This window comes from Homarus americanus, unplaced genomic scaffold (assembly GCF_018991925.1).
Source record: "Homarus americanus isolate GMGI-L3 unplaced genomic scaffold, GMGI_Hamer_2.0 scaffold45299, whole genome shotgun sequence".
Lineage (NCBI taxonomy): Eukaryota > Metazoa > Arthropoda > Malacostraca > Decapoda > Nephropidae > Homarus > Homarus americanus.
Window position 1 is genome coordinate 279,928 of NW_024753650.1, and position 13,791 is coordinate 293,718.

At 36.0% G+C, this 13,791-nt stretch overlaps 1 protein-coding gene across 24 annotated transcripts in view; it reads left to right on the forward strand.

The window, feature by feature from the left end:
- The window catches only part of LOC121855415 (serine/threonine-protein kinase WNK1-like), a 234,231-nt gene that overhangs the window by 150,135 nt on the left and 70,305 nt on the right, over positions 1 to 13,791 (forward strand). For 21 of the 24 annotated variants that reach the window (XM_042350336.1, XM_042350337.1, XM_042350338.1 and 18 more), the window contains 6 exons: positions 766 to 923; positions 4,356 to 4,444; positions 8,810 to 8,926; positions 11,267 to 11,378; positions 11,944 to 12,469; positions 12,667 to 12,737. In XM_042350336.1, coding sequence (XP_042206270.1) covers positions 766 to 923; positions 4,356 to 4,444; positions 8,810 to 8,926; positions 11,267 to 11,378; positions 11,944 to 12,469; positions 12,667 to 12,737 — 1,073 coding nt within the window. The remainder of the gene's footprint in view (positions 1 to 765; positions 924 to 4,355; positions 4,445 to 8,809; positions 8,927 to 11,266; positions 11,379 to 11,943; positions 12,470 to 12,666; positions 12,738 to 13,791) is intronic. The other 3 variants (XM_042350327.1, XM_042350344.1, XM_042350346.1) reach the window with 1 other exon arrangement.

Sequence of the window (13,791 nt, forward strand, 5' to 3'; positions counted from 1 at the left end):
TATCCCACTCAAGTACAGTACATATATTAATGCTGTATGATTATGAACTTGATAATGGGTATTTTGGTTTATATTAAAATTACATTGTTCCTTTGTTAATGCAATTAAGAATGATTTCATGGGTGATGCATTACTGAATAAGAAATAATTGAAAAGAATGAAATTATAACATGACTTTTAGATAAGAGGGCTGACATTGACAACCAAGTACAGTACAGTACAGTAGAATAAATCTCTCCATTTCTTGACTCAAAATTCATAAGTTTTTCAGTATCTGTCATTGTTAATATCTTAATCATTACTTCTGACACCCGTCAGTATCCCCTCTTGTTATACATAGCACTGTCTTCATGCCACAATAATTACACAAGGGGTTAAGGAGAGAGTATAACATGTGATTACAATAAGAAAAACTAAAGAAGACTTGTGAACTCTTAGATTGGGGAAAATTTTAGGGGAGGTAGAGAGTAATAAAATGTTTGAGCTGGGACAAATATTGGACAGAGGCTAACTTTGGAACCTATCAGTAATTTTAATACTAAAGAATACCTCTGCAACCATCCATTGGGATTTCTGAGTCAGGAAAAAGCTGTATTTAGGATTTGAGTAGTTTGGAAACATGAATATTCTACTGTATGGATATTTTGATAAGTCTTGGGTGTATCATGTTAGAAAAGGGGCAAAGTAGCAGACTGAAGGATACTGTAGTGCTCCTTTGACTAGTACTGCACCATATAGTAACTGTATTGTTCCTCTGTGTTTCAGGCACTCCAGAGTTCATGGCTCCGGAGGTGTATGAGGAGCACTATGATGAGATGGTTGATGTGTATGCCTTTGGTATGTGCATGATGGAGATGGCAACTTTAGAATACCCATATAAAGAATGTTCTGGTCCAGCTCAGATCTACAAGAAGGTTACCACGGTTAGTAAACACGTCTTTCAAATATTAAGAAATAGTTTTTGTTACCGTATTGATTGAATTGATATTTTACAGTCTGAAATCATTTTGTGTAATTCTTGATTTTTTTAATTACTGTACTGTATGAGTAATCTAGGCTAGGATGTATAGTTTCTGCTGACTTGAGGAAATTGTATAATAGATGTTAACACTGTTTTGAAATGAAATTTTTTGAGTTTATTGAGAATATATTGAAGTCTGTAAGATTGTACAATAGGTGAAATTGGATATGGCATTAAGGTGAGGTCAAGTGATAAGAGAAATTTGTAAGTGTATTCATATAATACCTGTTCCTGTTGAAGCTTACAATGAGAGTTTGGACTGAAATTGAATCTAAATAAATATTTTACCATTGTGTAAGGAGTGTGTGTCAAGAGTACAGTACTTAACCTTTTGACTATTGAAGATTTTTAAGGCATAAAGGTGTGTGGTGGAATTGTAATTTAAAGAATTATGTAGATGACTGGCTGCTGAGTGAGAGAGTACCAGGATGGCTTAATGGAGGAAAGTGGCTGTATGGATCAATTTTTTATAGTGAGGATTATTGTTAAAAAGTGTCAGAAAGACAGAAGATAATTTATGTAGCTTCCACAAAATAGAAGAAAACCTTTGACAGTTGAAACAATAGAGTAAGCTAACCTGAGTGAATGATGTGATGGATTATCCACTTAAGTGTCACCTTTCATAACAAAATGGATGTTATGTGAGTTTTCCACTGTCCTATAGCAATACTGAGTGCTATGCACAATGCTCTAAAATGGTTTCACACAAAGAAATCCAGATGCCATTGATGTGCAAAAACAGTGAGCCTTTGTTTACATTCAGTCTGCAGTGGTTCTTCACAGTCGGGGAGTTCTTTGAGTTTTGGAAAACATCGATGTTAAAATATTTTGTGTATCAAAGTGAAGTAAATATTGTGAGAGAGTAGCTATTTTGTCTCCATTTAGTAGACAGTGTATGGCAAATATCTGGTGTGAGTCAGCACTACAAGTACATTATGATCATAGCGCCGACGGCTTTTCATAAAAACCCAATTGACTCATAAATATTGGAACCATAAGGGCTGTACAGTATACAGTGCCTACCCCATCACAGCCTGATAATTTACAAGTTGTAAGTTGATGTATCAGAAGTGTTACTTTGATTGGGACAAAATTAACACGTTCTTGGGGATTTAATTATTAGTTCGCCATTATACGTATGTAAAATGGTAGTTAAGAAGACAATAGTGATAATTCCACCAGATATGTAATATTTATCAAAGTACTACAAACATTAAACAGATGGAGTGGCCATTATTGTTTTGGCCCAACCTCACAGGCAGCCACCAAATCATAGCACTAGTATTGACCAGCACTAGCTCACTTTTCTTGTAAACACACAATTAGTCTTCAGGTTGTTTTTGAGGTGTTTGTATGATATTATTTTTACAAATTTATTTCCATTCACAAAGTGCCTCTGTCAAATCTGCCTTAGCAGTGTATAAGAAGGTTAAGATCTTGTAAGACATGCAACAAACAAAACTTCCTTCCTTCCTTCATAGGAAGGAATGCCAAGTCGTACCACCACCTGACACCAGCCTTGGGTTGTTGGCTAGCTGCCTGCAAGTGATTGTGTAGTGGCATTTGCTGAATTTATGTATTAACGTTGTATGATCATCTAGTACAATGTATTTTAAGGATTTTAATATTGTTTAATTATTCTTCAAAAATGTTTTTGTGTATGGATTGTGTAAGAATCCTCAGAGCAGAACATCTTTTCTTTCTCTCGGGTTTATGTAAATAAACTTTAGTGAATTTGATTTTGTCGTAATCAAGAGAAACCTCACCCCTTGAACTTTAGTTTTTTACTGTACAGATGATGATGTTTTGCCACACAGTTACGTTTACCTTCCCTAGTTGGCCACAGAGTGAAGAGAAATATAACCTTCAAGGCAAAGTTATGTGGTGATTTGAACCTGGTAATTTTTGGAGTACAGTGAGCCTTGGCATCATTTTAGCCATCTGTACATGGTTGGAGGCACTGAAGGAGGAGCAACCACCTCTGTTTTTTTGTTATCTCGTCTCTTAATTTTCAAGAAAAGAGAAAGAAATTTGGTTGCTGGATCTTTGTATTTAGGAATAAAATTATTTGGTTTACATCCTCAGAGTGAATGACACAAGTTCAGTATAGTATATGTATTACTCGGTGTGAATGTGTGGATAAATGGCACACTTGACTGGTAAAAGAATGTCAATAAAGTGATGGAGGCTTTAGTGCTTAACATATGAGAATACAATGTATGATTTTAGTGTCTGTAATTATTCGGTACTTTATACTATTTGTATGACAGTTTAATGAGTAGTGAAGAATAATACTGTGGGTCAAGAGGTTTAAGGTCTGAACACAGGATATTGAATGTTGACTTACACAGTGCTTTAAAAAGTAGTTTCTCAAGATTGTTTGTGGATTTCTACCAAACTTGGTATGAATAACTTATGAGGAGACCCACACAAAACTTTTGGAGCAATTTACTCCAAAATTACTCTATACAGTATAAACAATATGGCTTAGAAATAGAGAAAATATATTATAAAACTATAAAATAAGAAAAATGAAGAGCATGGGTGTTTACGTCTTATATGTGGGAAGCAAATGTGTGTTGAGGTGGTGGGTTACTGGGTTATAATCCCTCCTGATGTGACGTCACGGCATACACACAGATAGCGCGGTAGCCACAAGTCTGTGTGTCAGCTAGTTAACTGTGTGTTACATTGCCCAGAGGATAGTTTGAGTGTGGAAGGAGCAATTTTTTGTACATAGAATATGTGCTATTGTATTTCATGTTACACTATGTATCAATTTTATTGTTATCGCAAAAAATATGGCAGCTCATCCCTGTTGCATGTGGTATTCGAACTTAGGATCCTAGCTGATTTTGGAGGAATTTTTGTTTTTATTATTATTGTTTCATTTTGGTGTCGGTTAGTTGAATCTACTGGTTACCTGAAATACCAGATATCTGTGATTCTACTGTCCATAGTGTTTCTCAAACATTAAAGAAAGCATTGTTCTTTATCAACATTGCCATGGTAACAGTTTGTGATCGGGTTTGCATCTGCTCAGTTGATGTTCACCAGTAATTTATACTTGAGTCAGGAATTTTATGATAAATGGTTAGATAATAAAGCATGAGAGTTGCATAGAAAAGATATAAGTATTACTGTTATCTTGAAGAAGGTAATGAAGAGTTGAAGTGTGGGTTTGCATGTGATGGAATAAATCATGAAATCTTTCCTTAAGTGTGCTTGTAAAATGTAAATATAGTACATATCCCTACTGACTCTATTGTGGATGTGTGTATAATTAGAGTTTTGAATACAGTATGGTAATGAGTACTGTATATTGTATCTCTAGGGAGTGCGACCTCAAAGTTTCTTGAAGATCGAAGATGAAGACGTTAAATATATCGTCGACTGGTGTACAAGACTCCATAATGAGGAAAGGTAAGGATTTTTATTTTTTTTTGTAAATCGGTGTCCAGTGGTCTTTGTTTGTTGTGTACGTAAGCTTCATTATCTTTTAAAACATTTTTGTTCGAGACCTGGCTGGTGAGGCTGTTGTTTATATGTTCATAGTCTGCATGTTATATGGACTAAAAATGAAGTGTGTATATATATATATATATATATATATATATATATATATATATATATATATATATATATATATATATATATATATATATATATATATATATATATATATATATATATATATATATATATAAAATCTAGTAAGCTTTAGATTAGTGAAGTTAAAAAAAATAATAATTAAATAGATTCTTAACCTACCATGATATTTGTACATAATATTTTTTTTATTTACGGATGGTAAAATTTCATTCATGAATTGGCTAATTTCTCAGAGTTCCCTTCTGCCCTAAGTCCAAGGTTTGAGTAGTGTTCGTGGGTCTGACTTAAATGGGGAAATTCAGGTGTCTTCAGGGGAACTTTATTCTGAGTTTGTTGCAGGCAGTGTAGAAAATATTTAAGTCACCTGAAGATTAGCCCCCAGTTTATTTCACCCCAAGATTAATTAACTTAACCTAATCCATCCTAACTTAACCCCCAGGTAGCATTAAGGTGTTTAAATCATTAGGTGAAATTAGCTTCAGGGGGCTAATCTTCAGGTGATACAAGTACTCTCTTAGGTCGAGTCCTAAAAAGTTAGTACTTTGGATTTCTTCATCCTAATATTAATGGTTTTATTAGAATAAGAAACAAAGTCAAGTTATGGCATGATTTGGATCAGGATGCAGCACCTGTTTAACACATGTGTACCTCAAGATAATCAGCATGCTGTTATTTAGATCTCCATAATGTTCTCTCTCAATCTGAATGGAATAAAGGTGAATCAGAGGACTGTAGGTGGGTATATACATCGTCTCCTAAAGTTATCTGTCAGCTCACTATCCTCTTTTGTGCCACATATTCTACTCAATCTCACATACTTACATATTTTTATTGCTGCAGAAGAGTATACAGTCTAGGAGTTGCTCTTAAAATATAAATAATCTTGAATGTTTTAACACCTTCATTATGGGGACGCTACTTTTAATATTTTACATGGCCAATGCCAGACAATTTAATTCAGCTCAGAGGGAAGCCGTGCACAAGGGGTTAACAAGAATTTGTTTATAAAGGAGGTGACACTAAAACTGTTCCTAGTGATGTAATCTTCATGGTAGGAATACTCTTTGGAATAAATTCAATGGGATAAAGTTTAGTGATGGGAATGGTCAATGAAATACGGGTAGTGGTGAGAATGATAGTTTACATAAGGTTAGTGGTGGGAAGAATGATGGAAAAATGGCTCTGGAAGAAAAAGAGAAGACAGGGGAAAACAACAATGGTGAGATCCTGCTGAATTAAAAGTAGAAATACTGTACTTAATTGATCTGTGCTTTGTAAACTTAATTATATAGTTAGGTTAAAACACTCAGTATCTTGGTGTGGTTAGGATAGCTCATTCCAAGGAAAAATCGAGACAGTCCGCATATTAGCATCCAGAGTTATAAGTGAGCACCAAGGCAGTATCAGGTATCTGGGTGTCTCGGAAGGAACTGGCTCTACAGGTTGTTATGAAACACTTCCACACTAGGTGATGACTCAACCTTTTTTTTGTGTCCTTGGGAACTGCTAATTCTTTTGTTTTATCCTTGTGTTTATCAGCAATAAGTAATGAGTTACTTCTTATTGTTTGTATTTTTCACTTTCTCCACCTTAGTAGATTGCTTTTATCAGAATATTTTACATACATACATACATACATACATACATACATACATATATACATACATACATACATACATACATATATATATATATATATATATATATATATATATATATATATATATATATATATATATATATATATATATATATATATATATATATATATATATATATATATATATTGATATTCTGTTGTATGTTTTATTGCCTTACTTGGGAGTTGTTTTGATTACCTAGACATGTTCAGTTTGACTTAAGGATTTCATTCCAATGGTAAATATATTTAGAAAGGCATTTTCTTTGCTGTTATATCTAAGAAGGAAGGAATGTTGTTGTAATTCAACTCCCTGGGTTTATGTCGTCGTCTAGGTGTCGGGCTGAAGTGGGGACAGGGTGTAAAGGTGGGTGTTGTTGAGCCAGCTCCCCTGTGTTGTGCGGTGGTAGTGAATGTCGCTCCCGTGATCTAGTGTCTGACAGTGAACAACAATATACTGTAAAACATGAGAGTTGGATGAAGTTGTCCATGACACATTTATAAATCAAGAAAAGGATTCACAGCTCACCAGAAGCCTTGGGCTTAAGAAAATGAAAACATATGTTTTGTTTTGAAAATACAAAGAAAAAATCTAGATTACTCCTCTAGTTTTTTGTTAGAACCTGTTAAGTAGAAATTATCAATACTGTCTGCATTATTGAAAATCAGTTTTCGTTTTTAAAGGAAGGAAAGAAAAAATTTTCATGATGTATGAGATGAAGGACTTAGGAGGCTCTCTAGGGAGGGCTGAGAGTGCTGACAACCTAACAAGCTTTACAAGAAATACAGGTTCACATTGTCCAGGTCATTACTCTCCCATCATTAAGAAAGTATATAGTGAAAGTAACTTTAGAAGAGCTTTGGTGGTGAAGAAAGGAGCAGAAGAAACTACAGGAGAACAAATGAGGCAATGTCCGAGGTCATTAGGATGGTTTTCTTCTCCGCCAAGTCCTCAGCTTCCTAATTCCTCAGACAGGAGAACTAATCTTTGCAGTGCATCACACACTGGTATTGTACACCACACAACTTTAGGTACCACAACTGCAATTCCTGTGCCTTGTAAAGCAGTTTACTACATGCCTCATAACTGTGTTGTGTGGCCACCAGTACCAGCTTCACCTCCTGCCTGTGATTATGTTGAGAAATATGCTGTAGATGTTAATACAGTATCTAGCACAACAGAATTATATGCTGTAGAGTGTCGGAATATTGAGCAGGGTGCAGTAAATAGATGTAGCAGAGAAGTGAATGAATGTTCTTCTGCTACATGGCCTTTAAGGCACCCCCCTTATCACCAGTGTGAGCCTAATTATTTAAGGCACAGTGAAGACTTGCAGTTTGCTGGGTGTGTACCTCTTGGACCAATTATGTACCCTTTATCTTCACCCCAGTCTACTATTTACTCATCAGGTAGACCAGATGATTCAGAATTATCATGCCCATTACCTCAGACTACGAGGAAAACACCTGATCTTGATTCTGTTAATGGAAATATGCCACTTAATGCAAGTGCTCCATTATCACCATATGGAACCTATTATCCAGGCAACAGACAGGGGAGCCCTCGGTTACCCTGTCCATTTCCCCGTCAACTGACAAATACTGAGCCTATATTTGTTGCCGATAATGAAAATGTACAGTCTGTGAGATACTCGCCACCTTCGTATGCCACCAGTTATCCATACAGCATACCAGAAAATCTTAATGCTTCTTACCAGTCTTCACAGCAAAGAAGGAAGATGCAGCCTTGTTATGCTTCTGTTAGTGATAATGAACCTTCAGTTGTGTACCCTGCTTCTCTGTTATCAACCCCATATCCCCAGAGTAGACCTCAGAGTCCAAGGGTGTTTTATCGGCTCGCACAAGATCCAATTGACTCGCCACCATCATTTAATTCAAGCATCAGAAATAGTGAACTTTATTCATCCCAAACTGATCAGTCTCAGCAATATTCTGTCATGACTGATAAATCTCCTGATTCCTTTGTAAAACCAACAAGCACACTACAGGAGAATGAAAAGTTTGAGCCATCCCAGTTTCCAGTTGAGCCATCACGTTCTTGGCCAACACCAAGTCGCACACCTCCAGTACCTGTGATTCAGCTTTCATCTGCTGGCAGTGGTAGTGATGATTCTCAGAGTAATATTTCAAGCCTGCCATCCAGTTCATGTCTGTGCTCTCAGTGTATGGATGGGGGTTCTCCTCCCAGTCCACAGAAGAGTCCAAGAAAGAACTGGTCCCTACGCAAGTTTCTTTTAGACCGGATGCTCGCTTCCAGTCCTCATTCAAGCATGGGCTCCACTACCAGTCTAGGCTCCAGAGGATCTATGGGAGACATGTAGGGAACTTTATATCACTTAATATGTACTTGTCTTTTGTTCAGTGTATCTTCTGAGTAATAATTTCTTGCTTCTATTTATGCCATAAATTTGGTTTACTCATTGTATTAGTTCATTTTCTTCTGTGATATGATAGCACGATTTCATTCATATGCAGTATAATTACCACAATGCTTTTCTTATTTTTTCTCATTACAGACCAACAGTGAAAGATCTCCTGAATCATGAGTTCTTCCAGGAGGACACAGGCATCAAGGTTGATTTGGGAAATAAAGAGGAAGCAATCGCTTCTGACTTAGGAAAAGTTGTTTTAAGGTAAGAGCAAATAGCAACAGCCTTCTTTCATGTAAATTGAAGCTTAATTTTATTCATTCTAATGAATTTTTTTTTATATATTTTTTTAGCAACAGTGTTATCTTAACTTTAGCAAATTCAGTAACAGTTTGTTGGTATTACATAATATTCTTTAAAGTTTAGAAAATGGTATAAATATTTAATGATGACATAGTTAACCCTCTCGCGCACCATGACACGAATCACATCATATTAGTGCATAGCACTAACTGCATCAGTGATGCGAATCGCATCATTAAACTTGTCAAAAATGTGCCCCCAAATTTAATTTTTTCAAGGTAATCGGGTCAAATTTTCCTGCATCATAGATAACTGCATGACCTCACATGGCAAGCTTCCAGAAAGTACCACCAAGTAGGTGGAGAAAAGTGTGGGTTAATTATTTATCAGTCTTCTCCCAACAGCCAAGCTGGTTGGTTACATCTGTCCCTTTAACACCACTCAAACCTTCCCCATTACATCCACTATACGTTTGGCATACAGTGATGTTTTTTATTGAAATAGTTTTTCAAGTGACTTAAATGTCTGTACATATAATGTTTTTATATTCACAGAAAATATTTGAAATTTTAAAATTCATTTACACAATACTGGAACACGTCTCGCAAGGTTCATTACCATGGAAAATTTCTGGGAGACAAGGAAATTGCTTTCTGCCTCAAAGGATTATCGAGCCGTTACAGTGAAAGTGGTGGTGATGGTGCCAAGGAAACAAAATTTGGAAAACAGAGCAAGAATGGCAAGCAGCTTGTACCTACCACCACGTCCACCATATATAGATCATATATAATTATGACCTATACGAGGTCTGTCCGGAAAGTATCCAGCCATTTACTATTAAAAAAAATATTGCTTACCTAGGACAATGGCACCTTAGTCCCCTTCAAAGTACAGTACTCCCCTTGGGACCTCAGACACTTCTCCCAGTGTCCCTTCCACTTTTCAAAACAGTCTGCAAAGTCCTCTTTCGGGATCTCCATCAGCTGCCTAGTCGCATTCTCCTTAATCTCGTCCAGGCCAAACAATAACGAAGGAGTACTACAACAAAGTTTTTCGCCGGCTGAGGGATGCGGTATGAAGAAAACGACCGCAGCTGTGGGCAAGTGGTGACTGGCAGCTTCATCATTACAACACGCCTGCCCATTCTTCACGTCTCATGCAGGGTTTTTTGGCAAAACGTCGCATCACCTAGGTCTCTCAGCCCCCCTACAGCCCAGATTTGGTTCCCTGCGACTTCTGGCTTTTCTCAAAGCTAAAATCACCATTGAAAGGGAGGAGATTTCAGACCGTGGACGAGATTAAGGAGAATGCGAAGAGGCAGCTGATGGAGGTCCCGAAAGAGGACTTTGCAGACTGTTTTGAAAAGTGGAAGGGACACTGGGAGAAGTATGTGAGGTCCCAAGGGGAGTACTTTGAAGGGGACTAAGGTGGCATTGTCCTAGGTAAGCAATATTTTTTTAATAGTAAATGGCTGGATACTTTCCGGACAGACCTCGTACAGTATGTTTATATAGAAGGTGCACTACCTTATACTTATAAATTTATTTTTAAATTTACTTATATAACTGAATATATGCATAATTCATGCTTTATGATTACTGTATATACATAACAAACATAAGAAATGTAGAGAGAGAGTGAGTGGCTGGGAGTGAGACTCTTGGAAATATGCTAGCCCACCAAATTCCAAAATTGATTATATGATAAAGATAAGTGCTACAGGATATTTAGAACCACCTTTCTCTTCCTAACATTACAAGCTATGCAATGCACTAAAATTTAATCAAATAAACCTCATAGGTACAAAAATATATAAAAAGTATAAAGATTTTGGTGATTTTTTGCTGTTATTAATTCTATAAAGTGGTCTACAAAACTATTAGACATATAACAATTTTAAAGCCACCTTTGGAAAGCTAATAAAATGTGGCTTCTATGACTATTATACACTTGGTAGATTTGTGAAAAAATGTCCGAGTTACGAGGTTGGGAAACCCCCAAATTATTTCCTTATTCAGAGTGAATAAATATACAGCAGTATTTTTTTTCTTATTTATTTATTTTATGGCTTATGTTAAAGCCAAGACAATAACAAAGCCAGTGATGCATAAATTATGTAAAAAAAATAAAAGTGGGTTAAATTGGTCACAAAATGAAAATGCCCAGACTGCACTTGAGTGGTGGTGACAGGTCCCTTTATGACAACCTTTTTTCGTGGTCACAGAAACTTAAAAACCTATTACGTGCTCGAGAGGGTTAATTGGTATTTTTGTTGTGGCTGTAATTGTTTCCCTTTAACAGGTTACGGGTAGTTGATGCAAAGAAAAGAAAAGATAAACATAAAGAAAATGAGGCCATCCAGTTTGACTTTGACATAGAAAATGACAATCCAGACATGATTGCTGAAGGAATGGTAAGTAACTGAGTCCACTTACTGTGTGTATAATGTTGGAGGGATTGTTGAAGTCATATGAAGTTTAATGAGCAACTTCTGACAGACTTGTTCCTAATTTTACCCAAAGGTTTCAATTCTGATACTGTATTAATACTTTTCATCATGATAGTCTATCAATTATTGTATTCCTTACTAACATGGGCTGTTCATGCTGGGTGACTTCACATGCTAGAATAATGTCTCACATCCTCTGTCTTCACTTACAAATCATACTTCTTATCCAAAAAGTGGTCACTAGTGTGAACCTCTACATATCTTGATTCTTTTTTTTTTTTTACTTCTCACACTGGAATTGGTAAAATTTCACTGTCTTCTAGTCAAGTTAGTAACTTTTACAGAAACTTTTATACCTATACTCTACCTGTACATGTAAACACACTGAGGAATTTTACGTAAATAGAGGAATGTATCACTAAGTTAATTTAGTACAGTATACATTATCAGGCAGAGTTAACACCTTAGTGTTTTTAATCATTCCAGGGATGTGATTCTTTGTGATTAATATGGTAATTTACTTTTTAAGGTTAAAATGGAAATGATATTTGAAGAGGATGAAAGGTCAGTAGCCAAAATGATACAAACTCAAATCCATAACCTCCAACGGGAACGTGAAGAACGCCGCAAGAAAGACCTTAGGGAGAAAGAGAAACAGCAGATGGAGGAACAGCAGCAGCTACAACAGCAGCAGTTACAACAACAACAGCTGCAACAACAGCAGCAACAACAACAACAGCAGCAGCAGCAGCAGCAACAACAACAACAGCAGCAGCAACAACAACAGCAGCAGTTGCAACCACAGCAGCAGTTGCAACCACAGCAACAACCAACATTACAGACACAAACTTCAGTCCAGCAGCAGTCAACTGTGCCACAACAAACACCACAAGTACAACAACAACCAACCCAACTTGAACAACAGCCACAGCAACCCCAGTCAGCTCAGCCACAACAGCCTAGTGCACAACAGCAGCAGCAGCCTCCACAGCAGCCAACTGTTCAGCAGGATTCTCAACAGTCAATAGTGGGGGATGGACTTTCAGAACAACAAGGTACTGTATTTGTTCTGTTTGGTATTTTAAATTGAAATATCGGTGTGAAATCCAACTGAGTACGGTATATAGTAAATAATTAAAGAAACTACTGTAGCTTCCTGGTATTTATTTTTGTCTCAGTATGATGTGATATATGTACTGTATATCAAACACAATACAGTACAGTGCTTTTAATAGGGATTATTGTTTCACAGTAGATGGTGTGCGGGAATCCGGGTATTACACCTTGACTTCAGGAAATGAAAGTCAGCAAGCATTCACACAGGTGGGTTTATAGTAGCATCTTGATGTTACAGTAATATATCTATTAGCAGGAATCCCTCAAACCCAAAACTGTCCGATAGCTGGAATTGGAATTTTCTCGGAAAATTCCAAGAAAATTTTCCTGATCCACGGAAAAATCCAGGAATGGGGGATTTTTTTTCCAGGTTTGAGAGATGAAAATCAGGGGCATTTCCCGGAAATTCCGAGAAAAATTTGCCGATACCAGGAAAATTCCGGGGATGGGGGATATTTTTCCGGGTTCGAGAGATGATGTAATAGGCAATTTCTGGAACTTCTGAGAACATTTGTCCGTTATCTGGAAATCACGGAAAATTCTGGGATTGAGGGATTTTTTCCAGCATTGAGAGAGAGTCGTCTCATTACCCGGAAATCTCTCATTCCCAGAAGTGCTCTGCACAAATTGTTCCGTCTAACAGAGATATCACTAATTCAAGGATTATTTAGAATATACCTGTATTGTAGGTGTTCAATATATTTGATCTCTCATAATTCCATTCAACATAAAGCAACACTTTTCTCAAATCCCCTCAGACAATAAAGATGAATTACCTTGGTAATAAACACAGTGCAAAGAGAGAACAGACAAAAAACTTGTCATAATTCCGTGATAACATTAAACAAACAAGAAATGGGTTGAACTCCCGAGTAATCCCTGGAGGAAAACCACAGTGGAGGAGTTGGTGACATGTCCTTTGTATACTTTCAGCTGTTTCCTGTTGTCTTTCTTCAATAAACTGTTAATTATGTTTTTTTGTTATTATTTTTGTTTTATTTTATTATTACTGTATTTGTATTATTATTATTATATATTATTATTATTATTATTTTTATTATTATTATTATTATTATTATTATTATTATTATTATTATTATTATTATTTTTATTATTTTTATTATTATTATTATTATTATTATTATTATTATTACTTGCCACACAGCACTAATGGTGATAAAGAGTTTGTGTATGTTTATGGATTCATTGATTTATCTTCAAAACAATGAGAAAGTAGTGTTTATGTAAGCATTTTGTCGTT